Source organism: Seriola lalandi, unplaced genomic scaffold (assembly GCF_002814215.2).
Source record: "Seriola lalandi dorsalis isolate HSWRI2012SDOR001 ecotype SW California unplaced genomic scaffold, Sedor1 jcf7180002054927, whole genome shotgun sequence".
Classification (NCBI taxonomy): Eukaryota; Metazoa; Chordata; class Actinopteri; order Carangiformes; family Carangidae; genus Seriola; species Seriola lalandi.
The window spans coordinates 1,131,497-1,158,331 of NW_019525479.1; the positions used below are offsets into that span (position 1 = coordinate 1,131,497).

The window sequence follows — 26,835 nt, forward strand, 5'->3', positions numbered from 1 at the left end:
ATAATAGTTAAAAGAAATGCTCATCACAATTTTCAGAATCAGATTGTTTGATTTCTCGAACTAAGACTCCATAATTTAAAGATGCAGATTATTTTTTCTGTTGGTTGATTAGTTAATAAATGAATTGTTTCAGCTGTAGTTAAATCACGTCATGACTGTGCAACTGAGATTATTACTCTTTCTGCACTAAATCAAAATCTTGGGATTCACTTTGTTTGCCCAGAAGTTATTTTTATGTTGTGCGCTTACTGGCTGAAAATCTTATTGGCATGCCTAAACAGAATTATATTTCTATGTGACACAAATAGATCTGAAAATGTTCGAACCTCAAAAATCTATAAAAGGCAGCAACTTCCACAAGTGTTATCTGTGTTTACATGTTCATGATACATATCTGATCTGTGACTCAAGTCAACTAAAAATCTGAAATTGGTCAACTTGGAGTGCCCACATAACTACATAATCACAACGATCAGTTTCAGATGGGAAGTTTTGCGCCATATCACACCCCTCTCTATGACTCTGTTTCCTGTCTTCTCTCTTCACTATTGACTTCCAATAAAAGCAAAAAAAAAGCCCCAAATGTAGCTTTAGGCGTTGTCATCACTTCACTGGGTTTCTGGGTAATGAGGTCTTCAAAATTCTTTACTCTTACATTGCAATCATTAAATCAAAATAATACAGGATGGTCATATGTTGCTTGTGGGGATATGAATCAAAATTTCCCTGTATTTCTAACAGTATCAGTAAATCTCTGCTTGTCAAGTCTTGCTTGACAGCCATAATTGTCAGGTTGGAGTTCCTAAATTAGTCTTTCTGTTTCCCCAAGTTAACTTCTTAGCATCATTAGCTTTCCTTATTGAAACTAATTGGCATGATATGCAACAACCTTACTGCTAATCTGTGTCTCATGGTTTCAATGTGGAATTCAAGTTACTCCCTTGAGGCAGATTTCAAAGGAAAATGAAGAGGTAGATTTCCACAGGGCAGCTGCTTTTTCAGAACCTTACAACGCCAAACTAACTTTTTTCACTCTCATGTCTGTGTACAACTGCTTTACAATTGCTGGCAAAACTAAAGTTAAGTAGTTTCCGAAATCCTGAAATTGTTTTGGTCCAATATGAATTTTGGATCAATCCAACTTTTTCTCTCCCGAAACGATACCTTTTCTCAGTTTATTTGCCAATGCTAAGTACCAATTCCCCACTGTGTGGAACTCACTGAGAGCTCAGCCAACCATGAGTCAATTAATTTAACTCACAGCGAAAACACAGAATCCTATGATGACATCAATGAGGCATCTGTATATAATGTGGATTGGTCACATCATGTCCGAAACCCAATTTGCTTAATGAAGTCAGCATCAGTGCTGATACAGATACAGTGGATTTTCACGTTACAGGGAGGCAGCTGATTCAGTGTTCATACTTATCATTGGTGTGATGGAGTTTTCAAAAATAGCAATGACACACCACAATGTACCAAGAGAAGACTTTCTGCTTCTCTGGATTAGATAATCTTGTTAGGACATATTCTCAGAAAGTCTGCATAAGAGTTTCCATATGATAAAGTTCATGGATGCTCATTCTGCTTCGCTCATTCTTTCACTGAATCTTTGGAAATTAAAATTTCAGCATCGTTTGAATGGAAACTTATTTTCTTGATCATCAGATATTTTAAAAATGTATGTCTTTTTCAGTGTGTGGTGTAATATATGGAGGATCCACAGGTGACAGGTGGATGACTGGTACACACACACTCACTGTGGCCTTTTTTTCTCTCCTTGTGTGTGTGTGTGTGTGTGTGTGTGTGTGTGTTTGTTGCCTGTGTACACCCATGTTTTTGTGGATAAATGTACTTTACCCTGGGATTTTTGTGCATTTTGTGGGTGTTACATGCTGTGTTTGCTGTGTTGGCTGTGTTGGCTGTGTTGGCTGTGTATGCTTTTATGTGTGTGTAAATTGTGTTTTTGGCCCATGACTGCATCGGATTTCACACATATATGTGTATGTATGTATGTTTTCTTATTTTTTTATTTTTTTGAGATGCATTTGTATTGTGGCTTCTGCGTGGCATATTTGCGTGACTGCACGTTCGCACGTACATTTGTGCATTCCCCTCTGTGTGCGTACGTGTGTGTGTGTGTATGTATGTGTGTGTATTTATAAAGGAGAGGTCCGAGGCAGAAGGGGGGATGACATGCATGTGTCCGGCCTGCTAACATCGCTGACGATTCGCACACTAACTGACTGCCCGCCCTCACGACATGACGGACGTTCTGGTAAACCAACTGCACCTCTTCCTCTCTCTGTCTCCCAAATATATATTATTTATACTTTTCTTCTCTGTGTTCATCTTTTTATCTCTCTAGATTTCTTTGTTTCACTATCCGGGAAATGTTTTTGTAATTTAAATACCTATCTTCTAGCAAAGAAACAGGCTTATGGAAATAACAGAAGCAATTGACAGGTTACCCCAACAAACTTGTGTACTTGCTAAGATTGATAAGTTTGCACATTGCTCCATATCCTGGCATGTTAACTGCCATCTGCAGATCAGTGGAATGGTGTCCTACTATTGGTTGGACTGTGCATTACTGTGTATTACATCACCCATGTGTGCGCGGACAAAGCCACTGTGGAGCAGTATTTACAGCCATCATGATGTTATTCCCTGTTACCAGTTTCACACTGTTCTGCTGATTGACAGTTGGTAGTGATAGCGCACAAAGAAATGTAGCCACGCACCAACAAAAGCAAGGAGGAAGAAGATTTCAAGCTAGCAAATTGGGATATAAACAATTCACAGATTTAAAAAGGGTTGGGCCATATCTGAAATTTTGCGATATACAATATTATTATTACAATAGTTTCATAATATCTTTTTCAATATTATTAAAAAATTTGTGTATGGGGGGAAATATTGTGACATTTGATATTATCGCATATTGGTCCATGGCTTCTTTTAAATATTCAAAAATTTTCTTGACAAATGTTTCATGAAGGAAGAATAAGAAATGTATTTTGGTAAGATACATTATATGTAAACATAACTTTTGTTTGTTAACATTAAAACTCTATAGGGCAGCATGTAAAAGTATGACGTTTAACTTTCAAAGGGAATATATATATTATGTCTTACATTATCTTTAAAACACTATGGAGACACTAGCCACCATTACATCAGCTAGGGGCTTGCTGAGATAAGTCTGCTCCTCACTGAAGAAGACTATGGATGCTAACTGGTTGGTTCTCACAAGTGAAACGTTCTGCTAGCTCCCGAGATTACCGGACAGTCTTGCCTGGAAAGCGCATGCTCACATTTAGAGCAGGCATTATGTTTGATTAAATGTTCAGAATTTAAATGGTTAATTTCTTCCCTAAAAAAAAAAATCTATAAACATACAGTATCTCCCACCATTGTTCACAGATGTGAAATGCATGCTGGGACACTTGTATACCCAAAGTCCGCAGACACAAGTCATGTCCCAGAGCATCCAGGGTAAAATGGGTAGAGCCAAGAACCCTTAGACTGCATGTGGCTAGATTTGGAATTTGAATTTGACAGTAGTTTGGCCATGACATTTGAAGTGTCCACCAGAACACAAATAAAGACGAGAATGTCTGAGAAAGGCCAAGGGTCAATGAGCAGGATGGCTGAATTTAAGTACAAAAAGAGAGAGATCAGAGAACTGAAAGCTACCAATTCAAAGTCTAACTTTCTTGCTTCTAAGTGATCTAGCTTAATCAAACTGATATATCCTTATCATAGTTTTTGGCTCTACTGTACTCTACTTTTCATTTGAATGTTTTTCTCTCTCTCCTCTTGGTCATTTCTTCTAAATTAAACTGTCATATAATTCCCACATGTCACTGTTAACTATATATAACTGCTGTCAGCTACTCTCCCTCCAATCTGTTTCATCTGTCCTTTCTCTCTCTCCTCTCTGTCTCTCTCACTCTTTCTGTCTGTCTTCTATCTTTTCCTCTTACTTTCGTTCGCTCTTTCCCTCTCTCATTTTCTTATCTTGTTCTCCCTCATTCTTCCCATTCCCTTCACTTTTTTTTTCTCTCATTATATTTGCCTCTCACCCATTTTCCCTCTTCATTCCCCTATCTCTTTTTTTCTAACTCTCTCTATCTTCTTTACATTCCTATCATCCTTCATTTGAATGTTTCCTTATGCAGGGTTGCTGTTAAGGGAACTAGATGCTGGCCGTGAAGTACAGTGCAGCAGTGTCTGTATTCATAAGAAGTTCACTGAAGTAATCAAAGACTTGAACATTGGTTAACGAGAGCAAATGTATCTGACAAGTTAATTTGTCCAAAAAAGTGTCCAAAAATAAAAGGGGATAAATAACCGTGACTGTCAAATTTCAATTTGGCAAAAAGTGTCGAATCAGAATTTAAAATTCTGTCGTGTGAGCAGCTGATGGCAGGCGGGAACTAAAGATTATGCTGTTGGGAAAACTGAAATGAATTCGCTTTTAAGTTCTGGGTCAGTTTAGGTAGAATTTAACAGCCATAGCTTCATGTTTTTAACAACAGAACGTTTTCAGTTCCCAACTGTTCAGATTTGCACCTCTGACTGTTTTCTTCTTCACAGCAGATGCACTTGAGGCTCATGGGTATTGTAGTCTTGAGACTGATTCACCATGCCAAAATGACATGCAATATTGTTTCTTATCAAGAAATGATTAAAACTGGCGCATAAATATATAAGGTCGTTCCATTCTCCAGGAGGGTCCTGTGTTTCTGTGCGAAATAATATTAAGGATGTTTAATAAAAAGTTGAAATGGAAATACAGAATGGTGATAAACACCAGTGGCCCCTCCCACTTCACAACTGTATTTGATAAAACTTGTAACCAAATGATGATTATCAAAATAACTGAGCTGCAACACCTATTTTTGTCACACTTCAGCACCTTGTTGTGACTCTTCGGGTTGTTTGTCTAAACTTTTCCCAGCCTCACGTGGTTTCCTGTTTCCTGACATTGCAACATGCTACTCTGATGGATGGCTGCAAAGCAAACGTACATAGTAATGTATCTCATCTTGCTATCAAAGTTATTAGATGACAGTTTAGACAATCGTCTCACTCATTAAATAGATGGCATTTGCTGTGTGGTGCTGCTCCAGAACCTTAACAAGTGTTGCATTTCATAAAATTGTAATTTCATCTGACATTTGTGGGAGTGCACTTTGTTGCACTTTGTTGCAGGCAAGGTGCAGCACCTCCATTTGTATATGCAGCAGGAAACCCTGAGCCATATCTGATTGTTGAACATCTCATAGTGAAACCATGGGCTGCTGCTATAACAGCAGTTATAACAGCAGTTATAGCAGCTGTACATAACAGCTGTAGCTCTAGTCTTCTAATAGAGCTACAAGAGCATTAGTGAGGTCCAACCCTGACGTTGGATGATAAGGCTCGCAGTCAGAGTTGCAGCTCATCTCGGTGGTGTTGGATGAGGTTGAGGTCAGGCCTCTGTGCAGGCAAGTCAAGCTCTTCCACGTCAAACTAGGAAAGTGGGCATAGTCATGTTGAAACAGGAAAGAGCCCTTCCCCAAACTGTTGGTGCAAAGTTTGAAGCGTGCTACTATCTGAAATATCATGTAGCATGAAGATTTCCCTTCTCTGGAACTAAGGGGCCTAAACCATGAAAACCAGACCGCGATCAGGGGTGCTCACATAAGTTTGGCCATATAATGTGCATTCTCAGTCAGAAGGAAACAAGCTACTCTCAGCAGTCCTGCAAACAGCTGGCCTCTTTTTTCTTTTTACTGTCGTTTCCGTCAAACAACAATCAGAACGGAGAAAGATATGTTCCTATGTGATACATGGATGCCTGAAGCATTTGTATAGCTGGAGGGATACACAGTCAGACTTTTGAAGTTTGGTGTTCGTGTGAAAGAGAGAGAGACTTTGACAAGTCTGGACTGGACTCCAGTTGTGTCCAAGTTCAGAGAAAGAAGGAATGCAAGTGCTGGTTTTTAGCAGCTTTTCCCTTTAAGCCATAACGGCATGAATAGGCCCATGCAGTCATGACGAGTAGGGTTGGGTTTGTGTGTGTGTGTGTGTGTGTGTGTGTGTGTGTGGGTCTGATTCATCAAGTCTCAGAAAGAAACGAAGAAGCCCTGTGTGTCACAATACCTCTGACTCTGTTTCCTCCCCTCTGTCTCTCTCTTTCTCTTTCCCTCTCTTTCGACTGCCTTTTGTCTCTCTTCCTTCTTTACTGGAGTGAAGGTGCGTTGATTGATGGATTCATCATAGCCATTAGCAAAAGAAGGACCCGTTTGTTCTTTCATTCATTCGTCCATCGCTGACCCGCCATTGAATCGTCTCGTCTCTGGTGAGCTCTGCTGCTGCACAAAGGTTATTGAACAGAGTTTGGTTATTTCGTGAGCTTTTAAAAGTTGTGACTTTAGAGCTCAACAGACAAGTACCAGTGTTAGTGGTTGGATTTCCTCTCTGGCTTCTCATGCTGTACTCTCAGTAAGAGTGTCTGTCAAACTGAACGTCGCTTCATTACTCAAATTTATGCTGTTTAATGACCCCTCTGTGGGTTACTGAGGAAATTCTCTGTTGTCTCTCTGATGAAACTCTTTCAACACCCTGTTAGATAAACTTGAAATTGCATTGTCATCAAGCTTTAAACCAGGCTGTTTTTCTCAGTTCCTGAAAAGTGGACATCTTGTGGATGTGTAGTTTTGCATGTTTTGACTTAGTAACAACAAATAATCGACGTAGTTTACATGTTTCACATCACAAGGTTGCAGATGGATTTCCTACTTACCAGGCAAGTGATGGATTTAGTTCATCTTTTTTAGTTTATTTGATTCCCTCTTTTGTTACCTTGGCAACAGCTTCTGTATAAAAAATAGGGTAGAATTAGCAAATGTTTACATACTCTGAAGAAAGAAAGAAAATCATTTTTGAAATAAGTTCAGAGCGTTAGGAAACTTGACCTGCGCGTTATGCAAATGGCAGCAGGGAGTTTTGCTATGTTCAAAGATGCTCCAAGAGAGTCAGATTTGGCAACAGGAAATGCAAGAGAAGTCACGTGTTTGTTTCCATGTTCATCTATGCTTATTGTAAAGATGCAGCTAACGGTTATTTTCATTAATCTACCGGTTCATTTCTCAAATTATTGATGAAATGTTTGGTTTACAAAATATACCCATCACTATTTATTTCAAAGCCCAAGGTGACATCATCTGGTACAACATCTTTGTACACCCAACAGTCTAAAACCCCAAAATAATTAACAGTCAATGCTCACATTGGAGAGACATTTAAACAAATTTAAATAAACTGTCTTATCTGAGTAATGTTGTCATAAATCACTGGTCATGTTGAGGTGTTTGCTGCTGAGACTTCGCATAGACGCCCCTGATATTACCATACCAGGCTGTCTGTGTGTGGGCAAATTTCATTCACAAAAATGTAACCAAGGAGTACAAATTTCACACTGCAGAGCTTCTCCTTGGAAATTAGCCGACAAAACTTTGAAAAGTTGAAAATAAAATAAAGATTAGTAGTTTCAGTCGTCTTATTAGGGGACCAGGAACAAATGGAAAATATTAATCGCACAGCTGCCAGCGACGTGTCATCAGGGCAGAGCTGTGACAGGAATAAAGAAGGAATTGTTTGACATGAAGTTAAATGCTAAAAACATCTTTCTAAATCAAAGCAGGCCATGACTAATATGAGAGGTGGTCATGGGGACGTGACAAGTCATGAAGAGAATGGTATAGCCTACAGCAGGGGATGTTACATGTGGGTGCAACGGAGGATGATACTGGACAGTGACCTGCAGGAAGTCCCTGAGGCAGCTGTTGGAGTGAGAGAATTTTAATACTGAGATGTAGAAGTTGCTGTGATGAAATGCGATTATAAAAAGTGATCTAGTCCCGTTATTTTTTTCCCCTGTTTAAATCCCGTGACTCATACAACAGGTCAGCATCACTAATGAATTTCATCTTTACCCTCTCAAGATTCTCTTTAGTTAAAGATTAGGTTTGTGCCTCTGTATCTATGTTAGTAGAAGTGAAGGGAATTTCTTTTGTGGCGGTCAAAACACTGAAACATGGCTTTTAGAAAACTTTGTAACAAGTCTTTCCTTATAATGTTCAGTATAAAGTTTATTTTTCCTCTTTTTTTTTTTTACAGTTTTAGTGGGATGTTAACATATTCTTGAAATGGACCCTAGCTTGTTTGGTTGTATGTGTGTGTGTGTGTGTGTGTGTGTGGTGTGATTTTAAGTCGGCATGTGTATCTAGTTCTGATTGTGTGGGCATGACAGTGAGTTAGTGTTCCATAACTTTGAATGCATGTCGCATTTGTAGCTTAATTGTGTTTATCTAGCCTGTGTGTGTGTGTGTGTGTGTGTGTGTGTGTATGTGTGTGTGTGTGTGTGTGTGTGTGTTAAGACAGGCTTGTCCATATAAGGAGAGGAGTTGAGATGAATTTGGGAGCTGATATGGTTTGTCGGCGCAGCCCTCTGGTGTAAAACCTTGAATCTGTCACCACAGCGCTGTTAGGCTGGATTTATAGACCCACTTACTGTGTGTGTGTGTGTGTGTGTGTGTGTGTGTGTGTGTGTGTGTGTGTGTGTGTGTGTGTGTGACTGTGAGACTGTTATAAAGTACGAGAGAGTTTTACCCTGAATGCGAGGGAGTGCGTGTGACATTTTCAAAGAAAGACTAAATGAAGAGAGACAGATCAAGAGCAGGATGAGTGGAGAGGAGAGGAGCAAGCTGTATAAAGCATGTGTGTTGTGTGTGTTTGTGTGTGTGTGTGTTAAACAGTGCAATAGCAAAGCTTTAGCTGTGTTCAACATGTCAGGACAGGAGTTTGGAAGAGCTCCTCTCCTCCATAAAACATTTCCCCTTTTTCCTGAACTGGATCTGGAGTCTGACTCACTGAAATCCACCTGTACTGTTTGAAACAAGAACCAGTGACCTGCCTTTACCTACAGTGACGTCACATTTAATATAGCAAAGTTCACACTGACCAAAGCAGAAACACACTGGAACACATGTCTGCTTACAAAGTTGAGTAAATTTACCATGTAACTGAGAGGAAATGGAGGCAGTGGCATCAGTAACTTAAGGCAGTGGTTCTCAATGTGGGGTCCGGGGACCCCCAGAGGTATTTCTCCAGCAGAACTGGGAGTCATTTATTTTCGACCATAATTCTATCCATGAGTAAGACAATGACAGAATGCATGAATAGTTTGGTCAAGGGTTTCACACACTTTCTGTAATAAAACATCTACAAGCAAGAATCAGATGGGGATGGTCTACGTGATGTCAGTTTAGGGGTCCTTGATATGAAGTAGTTTGACGACCACTGACTTCAGGATTTAAGTCGTTTTACACCCAGTTATCTACTGCTGGAAATGGGATGTTGGCTAAATCATGGTGATACACAAACTTGATACAAATAAGGCTTGACAAGAGAATCGAGAGTTTTTTACTGTGCTTTGTGGATGTGTGTAGTTGTGTCTTATAATCTGAAACAGTCAAGATCAGTCGAACTGTTGAAAAATTATTGCCATTTTTGATAATCACTTGATCTTTAGAGTTTATTCAAACAAAAAAAAAAGGGCAAATATTGTCTGGTTATAGCGTCTCAAATGTAAATATTTGCTGGTTTTATATTATTTCAAACTAAAAGTCTTTGGGTTTTAAACTGACGGTTGCACAAAACAAGGCATTTAGGAGCTCTCATAACTTGGCATTTTTTATCATGTCAGAGACTAAAAAATGTATTAGTCAATAATGAAAGTAATCATGTGTTGCAGCCCTAATATTTTAGTTTTATGGTTTTTGTGCTGCAGCTCATTTCAGTCTGACCTCAAGTCTCAGTTCGAGTCAAACTCTGAGATACACTCACCTGAGGGCTTTACGTCACTGTGATTGCACCGACAGTATAAAAATCATTTACAGAACATGACAGACAGTTAGTTAGAAATGGACTACTCACTTTTAAGGAAATAATGCCTGAAGGTGTAAGGAAGTGTAACATGTAGTGTAGTCTGTTGCTTGTTTAGATCCGGTAGTTACAGAAACACGGTGTTGCATAAGTTTGCATAAGTTGTTGCATAAGTTGTTGCATTCAACAGGTGAATATCGATCACTGAAGATCGCTCCAAGGTTACAACTAAATCTCCAACAACAGTGCTCTTGTTCCTCTAACCTGTCACTATAATAACATGCCAAAATGGCTGCATGTGGCTGATTTTTCACTCCCTGTCACCGCACAAAGAAGTAACCTCATGTCTTTAAAAGTGGTCAGACGCTCCATTATAATCTCTAGGACATAAAACTGGTAAGACGCTACACTGAAAAACTGAGGCTCAACTGATTCTTGATGATTTGCATTTTGTTTTTTCCACCTCAAAGATAGTGTACCTTTAAGAGGAATTGTTTTTCTAAGAAAAATATTACCACTTAATCCAATAAATTAAAAAGGATCTGATGAATAGAATGAATCCTACTTTATATATGATAAAAGTTCTGTTTTTAAAATCAAACTTGATTCATGAAGGGAAATTTTGGGAATCCAGAGAAAAGATATTTTCCCAGGAAGTCCAGAAGAAAACCTTCCACCTTACGTTTGTTGGATTCTGTACAATTCAAACAACATAGGATATGTGTTGTTTTCTTAAAGGAGCTATTTGTAGGTTTTGTTATTGCTACATAACCAGCATTAGTATTAACAGCTATTTACTTACCAGTACTTACTTACCTTTTACTGAAGTTAGTATGCTAACCAGCTAGCCCCGGCCCGTCACGCCACTTTCCGATAGCAACTCACTGTATCCTCCAATCTGCCCTGAAGACGTAGCGCGGCACAGAAGGCGAATTATAACGTCGTCTTCTAAACACAACAATGGCCGAAGCTCTTTTCAAGAGACAATCACCATCGCCCACTCCCGACAAGAAACAACATTCAAACTTACAAAAGCCCCTTTAAGGGTTGAAGGCCATAATCTGAAATTAAGTTCAATATTAACAGTAATGATATTATTAAAGTAAATGAAGTCAATTTATTAGCTGTCGTCCCTTTAGCATCCCACCACCTCCCATTCATTTCTTTGAACAGCTAGAAATGTGTGGAGGATCCCTCCTTTCCTTCGTCCGGTGTCCTCTCTGACACTGCAAAGTGAACTCTGTACTCTTTCCAGTATTCAGCAAAAAATATGCTACAGTTAACAAAACTTTTCAGGCTTCCATAATGTCAAATATTAAACCTCAAACACACACACTTACACATGCACAGAGGAGCAGCAGCTGTATGCAGAAAGAGTATTTGTTGCACTCGTTGTCTGCAGGTGGCCCTGGAATCAAACTGCAACGTGTTTGCTTTCATTGCCTGTAGATGGCACACATTGGCATATCTACATCAGCAGGTCAAACTGCTGCTACGTTACCTCTCTGATTATCAGTTTATCATATTTTGTCCTGAGAGTTCTTCCTCTGAGGAGCATGAATGTAAAGTTTTGACACTAGAGGAAGGTTCAGGAGGTCACCAGAGTCTGAGTCATCCTCTCAGTACAATAAGATCCATGGCCAATTTCATGGAGATAGAACTCGTTAAAAATATCTGGCTCTGGATTAAGCATTGGATGAACTGACAACTAGCAGATAATTACCATCCTCGGTCTGTTCTGCTGAATCACAACCAAGCAGCAGTTTCATAACCTCCTGGCTGTTAAAACATCCTGATTTCAGGACTCTGTCTTCATGTTCTGCTCATTCTCTTTGTCTTTTGCCTCTCTTTATTTCCCGTCTCCCTCCCTTCGCTTCCGTCTGCTAACCTTCAGTTCGGTTCAGCGTAACGTCAACACAAAAGGAACTAACACATTTCACAAGATGGATGAGAAAAGATGGATAAAAATATCGAACTTGTTTACTCTCTCTCTCACATACGTCCCCTCGTTCTATCATATCATCTCTCTGTCTCTTGATCTGCCATTGTGACCCTCACCTCTCTGTCACTGACACACACACACACACACACACGCGCACGGAGCGAGGGCTGTTGGCGATCAGGTGGTGAGATTATGGAGCAGTAATCTCTCAGATTAATACTTCAAGTGAGCGCTTAATTACTTAAACCCTGCTGGCAGGCGCAGCTGCGTGCGTATTTGTGTGTGTGTGTGTGTGTGTGTTGGTAGATGTACTATACATGCAGTACACAAAAGCCCTGGCAGTGTCTCTCACTGAATTTAAATTTCATCTTGCTTTATTGGCATGGTATGTGAGTCCATCTGTGCTGACAAAGCATGCAGAGCTGGTAACACACACCGGTGCGGTCCAAAGACGGTGATCACAGTCAAGCTATAAAAAAGTAACCAATAGATTTTAATGGATGATAGTATAAAGTATACAACGTGATGTGTGTGCTTTTAAATACACAGTATAAATTTGATTGTTTTCATTCATGTTAGCAACAGTATGAATGAGAAAACACTCATGTGCTTGTTTGTCAATGTTGCTGTCAGAATAGCAGCCCGACAATTATGGGATTAATTCTTGACATATACTAACAAAATATGTCTATGTGTCTCACCATTCAAATTTTACCCTCCAGTCCAGTATTACATACACGTTTCTCATAGAACATGGATAGAAGCAAGACTTCCACAATGGCTAATTAAAGCAAGGAAACCTGTGAAACAGAGACTAGTGCCCTTTTTACACCAAAATTAGTGGGTGTATGTGGGTTTTTTAAACATGCTAAAAAAAAAAAAAGGCAATTAACTCCTTTTTATGCTGCCATGCCAAAAAGAAAGAGTGAGCTATCTGCTGCTGTGCTGACTGTTAAACGGATCCGTAGCGTATGATCCCGGGCTTGGAGCCTCCGTGTGTGACGCTTCTATCAGTTATTTTTCAAACATACTTTGTGTCGGAGCTGCAGCTCACTCGTTCAGCCCAGAGTGCGGTGTAGCCGCTGTGCATGTGGTTGAACAGCACCACGCTGGAGGTGCTGGTAAACAGTTGTGTTTACAGTGTTTGTGCTCTTAAAGACCTCACAGCACGATAAAGGGTGGTGGGGGGGATTAGCATGTTCTCCCAGATGTTGTGTTTACATCAATGCTGGGGTCAGTAAATACCTGTGTCTCCTACAGAGTCATTTGCCCCGAGAGTGAATATGATTGTACACCTTTCCATTGCAGACAAAAGCCAGTGGTTAGTGGGTCTTAGCAGGTTTTTTGACCAGTGGAAAAGGGACTTGAGAGGCTATGTAAGTCATGTTGTATGCCTGTTTGACTGGCGAGTCTCTCAGCCTATAACATTCGTGCTGCAATCACACCCACAGATAATAACAGGCTCTGGGCCCCCGTGAGTCTGTAGCTCTGCTCCAGCTGGACACTTGTTTGATGTAGCTGCTGCACAGCGGTCGAACAACTGCGTTCGTTGTGCTGTTGAATTGTTGTCAGGTTTAGCTAACTATCTGAGGCTCATGCCAATGCTCAGTTTAATGCAGAGTGTCAGACAACCAGCAGTAGCCACTGAAAGACCTGTAAATAGACACTGTGTCACCAAGCTTCCAGGAACACTGTTTGTGAGAATGAGACATGGCTGAATTTGTGGCCACCCTGAGTCCAGTTCTACTTGAGGTTTCTGCCTCCTAAAGGGAAGTTTTTCCTTGCCCCTGCTGCCAAGTGCTTGCTCATGGTGGGAATTGTTGAGTGTCTGTAATTAATACTACACAGAGTACGGTCTAGACCTGCTCTATTTGAAAAGTGCCTTGAGATAACTTCTGTTGTGATTTGGCCCTACATAGATAAAAATTGACCTGATTTGATTAAAAGAACTGTAAGGGTCGGGTTATGCCTAAAAAAGTCACGGATGTCGCAGATTAAAAGTGTTTACAGCTGTTATGAATAAGAATTCCAAAGCCGTCCATCGTAGAGAGGGTGACATGATATCCTTAAAATATGGGGATATATGGCAGAAGTTCAAACCCTGGTTCCTTTTTCACCTCGTCACATCACGGTGTGAAGTGGGCAGGAATATCTTTAGGACAAGTTGCTGAAATGTTCGGACATGGTCCTTATTCTGACGGGGGATAAGTGTGTGTGTATATGTGTGTGTAGTAAATTCAATAAGAAACTGTCTTCTGTTTCTCCTCTTTCTTGATAGGTAGCCTGTGCCCTTAAGCAAGGGGCTTACACTCCTATCAGCTGTTAGGGTGTTGCGAGAAAACGTGTGTGCTTAGTCAACCTTACCCGAATATATAGAGGTTAAAAAAATATTTACAGAGATGGAGTCAAGATGATAAGGAAGTGAACTACTGTGTGTGTGTGTGTGTGTGTGTGTGTGTGAGAGAGAGAGAGAGAGATGGAGAGAGAGAGAGTAATTTCTAAGTCTTTCTAATGTCATCTAGTTTAATGAGATTAACACTCCAACTCAAATCCTGTTAAACACACACACGCACACACACACAGAAAAACACGTGGGATAAAAGAGGAAGTGAGACATCTGCTGAAAAGGAAGTGTACACTTTGGTTTCTTTCTTTCTTTCTTTCTTTCTTTCTTTCTCTCTTTCTTTCTTTCTCACACACAGTCTCTCTCATTCACATTCTCACACACACACACACACACACAAAGGCAGAAATCTGATAGCTGTGTGTAATAAAAGATGGTGCGGGTGATAAAAGAGAGAGGAAGGGAGTGTTTCTCTGTCTTTGCTTAGACAGGGCAGCAGGTAAACGGTGACATCAGTGCAGTGTGTGTGTGTGTGTGTGTGTGTGTGTGTGTGTTTCTGATAGTGTGCGGTTGTCCATGTAATTTGTGTGCGTTTCAGCAGTGAGTACACTCACACACACTGTACACCTGTCAGCAGTCTTCTTAACCTTTGATCAACCAGCATCTGTTGTTGTTTTTATTGTTTTATTGTTTTAACTTAACTTGTAGTTATACTCCTGCTGAAAACCATGTAAACCACTTTGAAAAGTGCTGTACAGTTATTATTATGTAACAACTGTAACTCAGTTGGTTTTCTCTATGGGTGTAATAAGAGAGCTGGATATGGCACATTGCATGAAGCCAAGACCACACTGCTTACATAAAATGCCACTGTCTCCACATACTGCTGCTAAAATTATTATATTATATGTGAATATGATATCAACAGTCTTCTCTCTCTCTCTATTTCACGTGGGAAAGTAGGCGAGACACAGAATCTGCAGCCTGTTAATACGACACACTTACAGTGTGTTCTTGGCCTTAGCTTTGTTTCCAAGTTGTCCTAGTGGCCAGCGGTGGTACTGTAGGTGTTAAACATGTTTTCCCCATAGCCCACCATTATAAAAAAAAAAAAGGTCTAAAGTGTTGGCAGGACACCACGAATGAAAACCGGGTAGCTGAAAAGATTGCAAAACTTTCCAGAGCCTATACACTCAATTTTCATGTAGATGATATTTTTAAACTAGGTCTAAGAAGATACTAATTAAATATATGTTTCAGCTCAGTGACACAGTGACGGCCTGGTGTTGTGTGTGGCTGAGGGTGGTGACTGTACAGTTGTGTCATAGAAATTACAGAAGTCCTGACGACTCGTTTTAATGCTCAATTTCTGAACAGGCTGTGTGCATTTAACAGCATCACCAACTACTCTGTCACATTCACCCGCTCTCACACACACACACACACACACACACACACACACACACACACACACACACACACACACACAGGTCAGCGGCCCACGTCTGTCCCTGTGCTGGCAGATATACACACAGAGTCGACAGCTGGAGGTTAATGTTAGCTGAGCTGTAGTTTGACCATTTTAGAGAAATTTAAAAATAACAAACGCATCCAATCTAGTGATGATAGAATCAACATGGAATTATCTGCGTGTATGTATGTGTCTTTGTGTGTATGTGTGTGTGTGTGTATATATTTGCTGTATTTCGGGGCAAATGTGTGTGTATGTATGTACATGTGCACTCATACTATATGTTACTGTGTGCGATGATACAGTTTGTGTATATTTGCCCCTATGGGTGGATTGAACTCTTCCTGGCCCGTAGGTCTTAAGATCATGTATTTGAGCTTCGAGTAGTCAAAGCAAATATATACAAATATGGTTGCATTTTAAATGTCTGTAAAAAAAAAAAAAAACGTCAGTCCTAAAAAGCTCCAAAAAACAAACATCTGCAAATCCAGCAACTTCAGGCTCCTTAGTCTAGAACCCAAAGTAGAGGAACCTGTGTGTGTGTGTGTGTGTGTGTGTGTGTGTGTGTGTGTGTGTGATTATTTTTGTGTTTGTGTGATCACAACTCAATCACATGATGCATCACATTGCCCAGTCTGCCTCCATACCCGCTCTATTTCACTTCCTTTATTCTACATGGTCTCTCTCTCTCTCTCTCTCTCTCTCTCTCTCTCTCTCTCTCTCTATACCTTCTCTAAAGTTGATGCAGAGGGTTTGGAATTTGTTAGTCTCTCCCTTCCTCTTTACTCCAGAATGTCCTTCTTGTCATATCTGTCTCTTTCCCCTAATCTATTTATTTATTCTTTCTCTCTTGCTGTCTCTCACTTCATAATTTAACCTCTCTCTCGTTTTTTTTCTTTTTTCCATCACTGTCTCTCTCATTATTTGTGAAGAAAACTATAATCTGTTCAAGCCTGAATGACTATTTTTGCGTACAGTTCTTTCTTGTTCATGTTAATCTAAATCTAATGTTAGTTAATGTAAACAGTTTTATGTTCCATCTCCTTTGGAAACCTCAAAGCAGGTTACACTGCAGAGTAACTGTGTCTTCAAGTCACTGAAATCTGCTGCTTCATCTCACTGACCTGATTTTTTTTTCTTCTCTTCTCCACTTTTCCTCTCCCTCCCACCTCAATACACAATTAAACGATTATTAGCATGTCCGATACAACAGAGACACACGGAGTGTAAGGACTGAAGCTAATGCTGCTAAAGCAGTTCACATAATGTTCATGTTGTAATCCAGTGAGGCAGATCTTGCTGAGGATATTTATATTTTGACTGTAAATTTGTCTTAAACTGTGACCTTATAATCATCCACCCTGTATAAGGACTGACACACACAGGACTGCCATATTAACTGTGCTGTCTCAGTGTGATTACTATAAACAAACATGGTCACGTGAAGCCAATTTCTATCCTCAGTCTAACATCAGTGGTGTTGTTACAGCTCAGGTTTCTCCAGATTCAGACACATTTACTGTATGTTGGGGCATTTGCTTTCAGGAACATTTAAAAAGCTCTTTGTTATCTTTTTTTTTTTTTTTTTTATGCTGTTAAGTAAAAATTCAAAAAAAGTTTAGCCCCTCGGGTTCACTGCTTGCGTCTGTGTCTCATCCCGACTGACTGAACTTTCCCAGACCTCAGCTCTACAAAAGAAAAAATGCAACTTGAAACTTTTGTCCTAATATCTCAAAAAGGCTGGTCAGTCATTTTGAAGTTTCTGTGGTATCTGTACTCAAGTACAGTCCTTGAGAGATTCTTGTATTTTACTGTAATTGTATTTATATTTTATGTTACTTTATATTTAGAGATGGTTTTTGTGTGTTTTTACTACATTATTGTTTTACAGCTTCAATTCTGATTACTTTTCCCTACATAAAAATGTACATGATGAGTTTTTACAAAATACATAATTCCAGATTAAACCAAACAGCATGTAGGCGGGGCCCTGGGTCACAGACGTCTTTGAGTTGTTCACATTTTCACCAAAGAGATATTTCCACTCTAATCTTCTCAGGTGGTTTCATTTAAAAACGTGTTCATGACCTAAAGAGGTGAAATTCTGCATCACTTCAAAAAAAAGATAAGAGGAAAGTGCAAAAAGTGAATCTAAATGAGTTTTTTCATCTTTCCCACGACATTAATCACGTCACGACACCCCAGGTTTATCTTGTGACCTCTTGGAAGGGGCTTGACCCACACTGTGGGAACTATATAAAGTAGTTAAAACTACAGTAGCTTCACCTCAATCAGCCATAACACTATAACTCCATGTTTGAATAAAGGACTTTAACTTGTAATACAGTATTTCTACATTGCCGTATTGATACTTTCACTTAATTAAAAGATCTGACAACTTCTTCCTCCACTGTAAATGACTCGTTACAGTTCAATTACAGTCCCTCTCTCTCTCTCTGTACAGTACACAGGTCCGATCCCGGCCGAGCGAGGGGGCGAGCTGGCCATGGGGGGAGGTCGCAGCGAGACCTCGGCACTGAGCGGGACGGGAGGGGGGCGAGGCATGACCACCACCCAGAATTCCCAACGGCCCAACGCCTGCTGCTTCTGCTGGTGCTGCTGTTGCAGCTGCTCATGGTAGGAGAAAAAACACACACAGACACACACACACACACACACACACACACACACACTGCATTTACACAGACATCTACACATAAAAGCCTAGGATTCCTGTTAACGCAGCTGTAAAAGACTTGAAATAAAGATACATTATCATTGTAATATAAATTAAATTTATCAAGGAACAACAAATGTAAAAAGGACCCAATAAAGTTGTTTTAGTTTCTGTTAAAGGCAAACTTATGGTTCTGAGTGAGATGTTACAGTTGTCCTGCTGTTGAAGCCTCTATTGAAAGAATAAATATTTTGTTGTGTAACATTTCACTCGTTGATTATCACCTGTACTAGATGTTTGTTTGAGCTTGAGCACAAGAGTGTTGCTGTGATGTCACTACTAACAGCAGCCACCATGTTTATGTGCTTTAATTCACTCGTATATATTCCCTCCTCATTCATCAGAGGGAGCAGAAAGTTTAGCATTAGCTTCGGCTACATTTTCTGTTTGACAGAATTTTCAATGTTAATCAGAGGGAGCAGGCTGCCGAGGCTTTCTAACAGTGGCTTCATCTTGTCTTCCTTTGTAACAATCTCCACCAGCTTCAGAAATGTGTAGGAGGAAACACAAGTGCTGACCCGTCATGCTTCTTGCAGTTTTTCACTCTGTGTACTTACAGCCTCTGCAGCCCTGACACATATATATTTTTTAGGAAGTACACATCAGCTGTTTTTTTGTTTTTTTGTATTGTTTCGAGGTTTTGTTTGAGAGCTGCACAGGTTTTACATTTACTTATACTTTTTTTTTTTTGCTCATTCACTCTTGCTACATCACACACACTGAGCGTTAGTCAGCCAGTAGCTGCACAGTGATTAGGTCTCTTTAGTTCCCACAGGGGAACTAATTATTTATAGCGCTCTCTCTCTCATTTTCTGCCACACACACACACACACACACACACACACACACACACACACACACACACACACACACACACACACAAAAGGTGTAGACACCTGTAACTCCTGCTTAACTTGGCTGTTAACATAACTGTGGTTAGTGTCATTAAATGGGGTAGTGACATCGTTGTGTGTGATTGTGCATGTGTTTATGGGCTCTGAGAGCAATTACTCTCCTGTCAGCTGTGGTGTGTGTGTGTGTGTGTGTGTGTGTGTGTGTGTGTGTGTGTGTGTGTGTGTGTGTGTGTGTGTGCGCGTGCGCGTGTTTCCTGTCTGAAAGCTGTTTTATCATGTCAGTCTCACCATCAGGAATGAAGAGGAGCGACGGAGGCGGAGGAGGAGGAAGAGAATATCACAGGACACCAAGATGGAAACCATACCAAACTGTGAAGCTTGGTGAGTCTGCAGAGCCAACACATCTGGCCCATACTTGGGCCACATGCTAGTTTTCTTATGGCCCAGTAAATGCCCGGTTCCACAGCCCAAAACTGGCCCACATAAAGCATGAAAGTCATTCAGCACATAAACACAAAACAGCGGATGAATTTGTAAACAAATCCAAAACCATCTCTCCGCTCTTCCCTCCTCAGCACCAAACCCTCAATGGAAGAGATTCGGCTCTGGTCTCAGTCCTTTGACAAGCTGATGAGGAACCCGGCGGGCCGGAACGTTTTCCGGGAGTTCCTGCGGACGGAGTACAGCGAGGAGAACATGCTGTTCTGGCTGGCCTGTGAAGACCTCAAACAGGAAATAAACAAGAGCACTGTCGAGGAGAAAGCACGCTCCATATATGAGGACTATATTTCCATATTGTCGCCAAAAGAGGTAGGTTACAATGGCTTACAGAAAGTCGGACGGTTGAAACACAATCTATTTTGTGATCTATTGCTCTCCATGTTTAGATTTTTTTGTCTTTTAGATTTGATTTGAAGGGATGTGTGCGAAATCACTCACTACTTCCTATATAGTCCACTATATAGGGAGTTCCCCATTTTGTAGTGCTGTCCGAATGTATAGTGAGAGTAAGGGGTGGGTGATCTGGCCAAGAGATCATATGACAATCTTTTTAGTTAGAATTTGTATCTTTGCGCTGCTTTGACACTTCTTTGGGTTGTTTGTCTGCTTGCCACTATTCCTCTCCAACAATGTGCTGTGTGTTTACAAATTGTGTCATAACCAATTTTGCTCAGTTCATGTGGAGTATTAGTTCAGACAGTGCTGGTATTTATTTATGAGGTGCTCTATATAAGTACTTTAATTTGAAAGTGAAGTCGCTGCCCTGGCTCGTCCCGCTTCATGTTTCCCTGCCTGCAGACATGTCTCTAGTCCCGCAGACGGACTGTAACGCCACCGTCTTGGACTGCAGCTAGTGACAATGGTTCTTGTTCTACTACACTTGTTCTGCTACATGTGCTGCTACGCCAAGCTCGCCGAGGCTGCAGAGCAGATCAAGGACTGCCGTCACCAGCTGCAGTTGGCGGGCAAGCTGTTTACCAGTAGACAATGGGCTGACGACTGAATTTTTTTAATTAAATATCTAAATATAGAAACTTTTAATGATAATGATGAAGAAAAACGGCGCAGAGAAAATGACCCGAGTGTTGTCTGAAAGTGTTTTTTCATTTTGCCAATGAACTCACTAGATAGTCCTCTACATAGGACTCCCTGTTGGGAGAAGTGAATGAGTGAGTGATTTCAAACACAATCTAGGTCATGCTTTCTGGCAGCTGACTCAAAGATGAACTTGATTAGATTCTGGTGATCAAAGGTCAAAGGTCAAGGTCACTGTTACCTTACAAAACATAAGTTTGGCCTTGAGAACACAAGATCTCCGGAATGTCTTAAGGGAATCCCTACAGATTTGGCACAAACGCTCACTTGGACTCAAAGATGAGCTTATTAGATTTTGGTTCTCAAAGGTCAAAGGTCACTATGACCACACAAAACACTGTTGTGTAACTGTAACTAGAGTGGTTGGCGGAAGCGTACAACTGTGAGGTGGTAATTCTAGTTTCTGCTGAGAAATGGGGGAAGCATTGTCTGCTTAACTGCTATTTTTAACTCTGTATGTGTGTGTATGTATGTGTGTTTAACAGTGGTTGCTTTATTTAGCATTAATGCTGGAGGGTTGTCAGGCTCCATCATTGGAGAGAGAGTGTGTGTGTGTGTTAGTGTGTGTGTGTGTTGGCATGTTTAGACACTGGTGTGTTTATAGTTGTCTGCAGGTGTGTTCGTGTGTGTGCGTATAATGTGTTTACAGGAAGCTATAAATTGCTGCTCTCATCACCTTCTAGCAGTGAAGGCTTTTTATAGACATATACACACACACACACACACACACACACACACACACACACACACACACACACTAAAATACAGATATCCAGACATGTGAGTTTGGCAGAGAAGATGCATGCCTGACTGTCTGGATGCATGTCTGACCTTGGTACGATGCCTATTTCTCTTTCCCTGTGTATGTGTGTGTGTGTGTGTGTGTGTGTGTGTGTGTGTGTGTGTGTCTTTCCTAAATAAGAGCAGAGGGAAAACATAAAAGAAAACCTCTCATACTATAAATATCTGCCGGTGCTGTGGTTGCGGAGCCACTCTGTATGTGTGTGTTATGTTGTTTTTGAGTTCCAAGTGAAAGTAGGTGACATGTGAAGGCAAAGCAACTAACGATTACTTTCATTATCGAATAATGTGTTAATTTTTTTAATTAATCATTTAGTTTATAAAATGTCAGAAAAATATAATTGTGAAAAATGCAGTTTCCCAAATATTTAACTTTGTCTGAACGTCCAACACCCAAAAATATTGATTTTACAATCATGAAAGACGAGGAAAGCCAGTAAATACTGATTCAGTACTTACTGAAAAAGCTTCACAATTGCCCCAGATCTCACCACTCTCTGCGCAGCACCCTCACAAAGTGTCCAGTCACACCCAATGGTCAACTGTAATAGTTTGGTGTGATAGGTTTCTTTACCAAAAACCTCGCAATCTCATATTCTCAGAAGCTCGATAACAGAACTAGAAAAAAATAAATAAATAAATAAAATTCTGTTGTTACACAAAAGTAAAATTTCGTATGAAACTAGCCTCACATCTGAAGCAATTCTCTGTCAGCAAGTCTCTGCTGAATACGGAAGGGTTTGTTTTTGGAAAATGGTTGAGTGTCATCTACAGTTTATAGTTGTGCTAGAACATGAAAACCCTGCACTTTGTCCTTCAATGCTTCGTCTTCTTGCTTCACTGAACTGAACTAAATTTCCTCCCCCAGGTGAGTCTGGATGCCCGGGTTCGAGAGGTGATCAACAGGAAGATGCAGGACCCGACGCCTCAAACGTTCGAAGACGCCCAGCTGCAGATCTACACGCTGATGCACAGGGACTCCTACCCACGATTCCTCTCCTCCAACATCTACAAGTCGCTCGTTCACGGCGGCTCGCGTACCTCCTCTGAATCCTAGTCCCACACCGCCTCCCCCTCATCCTCCTCTTCTCTTGATCCTACACTTATAGGATCGACGCCAGACCATTTCATCGCTTCTCTCGCACACTCCTCCGGGTCCAGAACTTTGCAAAAATGATCAGACTCCTCCTCAGTTCACTTCTCCTTTTCTCAGAATCCCAAATCTCTCCAATTACTGCCAAGACTTTCTTCTCTTTTTCGTTTCTCTCCCTCCTCTTTTAGTACTGTTGCCAAGACCTCCTCTCTTCTGTAGTCCATCTATTCTCTCTTTCTTGACATTTAATCTTCCTTTTAACTCTTGTTCCTTTCTCTTCCACCTTGATCCATTCTCCTCTCCAGTCTAGTGTGAAGGCCTTCAAAAGCAGGAAAATGAAAAAAGCATTATATTAAAATAAATGGTCAACATAAAAAACATGGACACATTAAATATAAAATATCTGTCTTGCACTTATTGTGAAAAGAGGAAGAAAAGGCAGTTGAATTAAATTAAAAATATAATGTTGGGACAAGGGTTCAAGTTTTTGTAATATGGACAATATATCAAAATGTAACAATTTTTTATGTTAATACCCACAAATACTTCACATGTCCACAATTAGATTTTGTTAAGATGAAAAAAAAAATTAACAGCAGTGAAACCAGAAAGAATCATAAAGACACACACAATTTATATTCATGAAATTCTAATCAACATTTTCTCAAGTCTGAAAATAGAGCCGAGCAATGCTGTATTTTTAAAAGGCAGATATTATCGAATTAAGTCAGTGATGATGTATGGACAGATTAGATATTAACATAAACAGCATTTTGGATCAGTTTGACAAAAAATAAATCTTAACTGAACGTACAGTTACTTTTTTTTGTAGCTTTTTCTGGAGCTTTTAACCGCATCTCCTGGTCTTCCTCAGCAGATGGTCTTTGCACAGTTTAAAAGGTCAGAGCAAACTCCATCTGACAGGTGGAGACATGTTAACAATATATCAAGCTCAACTTACTGACTTATCCAAAGCTTTCAACCACATACCCTGTCTTCCTCAGCAGCTGGTGGTTGCACAGTTTGACAGTTCAGAGCAAAAATGAAAACTTTGGAATAAACCATTTAATTGACCAGTTAAAAAAAAACAAAACAATAGATCCATTTTTTTTTCTCTAGATATTAAGATATTTACTGAGTTGAGAATAAACCTGTCATTTCTTTCCTGGCCATGCAGACGTATCAGTCAGACTCAGTTCATAAATGTCCTGGTTTCACCTGTCCTTAAGATTCCTTAAGTTACTATCCTTATTTCTGTCATCTTCTTTTCTTCCACATCACTCCTTCTATTCATCCTTTCCTCCAGTGTTCTGTCGTAGAGCCTCTTCTCCTCTCTCACCTTCCTTGTGTTTCCTAACTTTTTCCCTCTTTTTCACCTCGACTCCTGAATGGAGCACGAAGTGATCTGGGGTGTGAAAGTATGTCTTTGGGATATCATCTACTGTTACGTGGAGATGTATGTATTACTTTGGGAGATTTTCATGCATTTCAAAGGGGAGAAATATTCTTCTGTGCCATGGATTCTTTGTGGATTTTTACCCCCCCCACCCCCATGACTGTCCAGTCAACTTTAAGAGCCAATTAAAGGTGGATGTTCCTGACCTCCGCCCACCTCATCGCCTTGTTTTTCATGCTTCGGTTGCCTCTACTTCAGGACTGACGGAAGGCAAAACAACGAGATTGATGCTGGCTCATTCCCCTTCTTTCTCTCTTTTCTTTTTCTCTCTTTCAACTGGAAAACACAGGGTGCTTGTGCTACAAAGGACAAAAAACTTCAGTTTCTTCTTCCTGTTTTTATTTCTCCCTCACCACTCGTTTGCTGGATTAATCATTTCACTCCTGTGATAAACAAACGGACGAACGGATGGATGTCAATTCCTTCCAACTACTGATTTACAAACAGACAAGACGTCTATTTTTTAAGAGAAAACTATATGGAACATTTTAATTATGCTGATTTTTTTTTTTTTTTTTCTCCCATTCTCTCCCATTCCTGGATGTTTTGCAAGAAGAGGAGGATTCCTCTGAGGCTGTACTGATCCCCACCCAAAGCAACACCACAGACACTGCAATAAAACACTGGAGTTCAGAAAAACAACACACATACATGTGTACACCTGCACACATTTAAAAAATTTGTGTTACTATACATCCGGACGACTTTCAGTTTCAGCCTATTAGTACAATTCCTCCCCATTCAAGCCATTAATGTTTAGCAAAATTTGACGACCAAATTAGGAGAAAAAATGAATCCATAGTAGAGCTGAATCAGTTAGTGGATTAATTGATCGGTCGGTCAGCTTCTCAAATGTGACAATTTGCTGCTTTTTTTGGTGTTTTATATTATTCTAAATTGAATGTTGAATGTTTTGGGGATTTGGACTGAGACAAAACAAAATGTGAAGCACTTTGGGTTATCTGAACTTGTAATTTGCATTTTTTTTTAGACTAAAACAATCAAAAAATAACTCAAAGATTAATCAGAAATAAAAATATATTTTAGTTGCAGCCATAGATCCCAGTCAAACTGTATCATCTATCAACTTAAAGCTGCACCAGGAAAAAGAGCCCATGTAAAATTGACACTATATCAACTTAATAAACAACGAACAGAGAACAAGGATCCACAAACAATTAATATTTTTTTCTGTACGACATGGAGGAAAACGTCTATATGTGGAGGAAGAAGTGAATCAAACTGTGATATATTCTCTATATGATATAAAATTTAAAACAATTCCTTCCCTATTCACCTCCGGTTACAAATACAGTGAAATTTATGCTGTGTTTTGTCCTATGGAAATCATTTTCAATTTGAAAACACTGTTCAGACCATTTTGTAGTTGGTATTGAAAAAATAAATTTCATAAATATGAAAAAAGAATTTATGAAATTTCCAATATTTGTATAAGTGTTTTCAACTTAAAAGTATAAGTTGTCCTAATGAGTATAGTAATACAAACACAAACACAAACACACACACACACACACACACACACACACACACACACACACACACCAGGGTGGCCTACCTGGGCACTGCTGCTGCTGACCTCTGCCTTTGTGACCTCTCACCTTTGACCTCACCACTGTCCGTCACCCTCTCGGGACACCTGCTCCTGATTGGCAGCAGGAGGCCGCAGGGCTGATCTGTGGTTGGTCGATTCAGGAAGGGGAGTGGAAGGAAATCCCAGGTGCAAAAAAATATATAGATATATTAATGACAAACAACTATTAAAAAATATATAGAGAAAAAAGAAGATACCTATTATGTGAGATGGGATGCTTACACCCAGTGCTTCATGGGAAATGTAGGTTGAGGAAAACAAATGTTAGTAGTTGTCTGCGGAGGCAGAGACAACAGATTTGAAAAAAATAGAAAAAAAAAAAAGAAGAGATGCCTAGGTCTTAACCAGACTGGTCACTCAGAATGCATTTATCTTAGTATTGTTAATGTTATTTATTTTATATTTTGTTAAAACTGTGATTTTAATTGTACATATATAAACGGAAACCCTTGAACATCCAGTGAGAAGCGGCTTCGTTTGTTTGATGTTTGTGTCTAAGTGATTTTTCTTTCATCAGAAGTTCCATTCCAGCAGCTCAAGTCCATTTCTTAGTTTTAAGAGAAGCTCGACTGGGAATCGAACTCTCAACCTTGCCACTGTCTGCCTTTCTCCACCCTGCCTTTGATATTATAATGGCTATAGAAATTTAGAAAAATAATAATTGTTGTTGTTTTACAGTTTGAGTCTTATTTTTATTAGCTGACCAAATTTTTGAGGCTTATATCATGTTTTGTGACTTAAAAATATCTGATAATGATATAGTGTAAAATATTATATAAACATTTTTTTACATTTTAACATAGATATAACACAATATATATTGTACAGCATAACACAATATAAACAATATTGATTTTATTTAATGAAAATAAACTTGCAGGGGCTTTTTGGCAGAAAAACAAACCTACTGTAGTTACTACATTTTCTCTACTTATTTTCTATAATAAGAATAAAATACCAAATGGTTGCTGAGATCTGGAAACATGG

At 39.8% G+C, this 26,835-nt stretch overlaps 1 protein-coding gene across 5 annotated transcripts in view; it reads left to right on the forward strand.

The window, feature by feature from the left end:
• rgs19 (regulator of G protein signaling 19) overlaps positions 1-26,308 on the forward strand; it is a 32,499-nt gene extending 6,191 nt beyond the window's left edge. For 2 of the 5 annotated variants that reach the window (XM_023393029.2, XM_087170056.1), the window contains exons 2-6: positions 2,171-2,281; positions 18,164-18,336; positions 19,573-19,671; positions 19,866-20,100; positions 22,556-26,308. In XM_023393029.2, the coding sequence (XP_023248797.1) occupies positions 2,267-2,281; positions 18,164-18,336; positions 19,573-19,671; positions 19,866-20,100; positions 22,556-22,744 (711 nt within the window). In that variant the 5' untranslated portion in view covers positions 2,171-2,266 and the 3' untranslated portion in view covers positions 22,745-26,308. Of the gene's footprint in view, positions 1-2,170; positions 2,282-6,192; positions 6,356-18,163; positions 18,337-19,572; positions 19,672-19,865; positions 20,101-22,555 lie in introns of those variants that run through there. The other 3 variants (XM_087170057.1, XM_023393026.2, XM_023393028.2) reach the window with 3 other exon arrangements.
• The last annotated feature ends 527 nt before the right edge of the window (positions 26,309-26,835 follow it).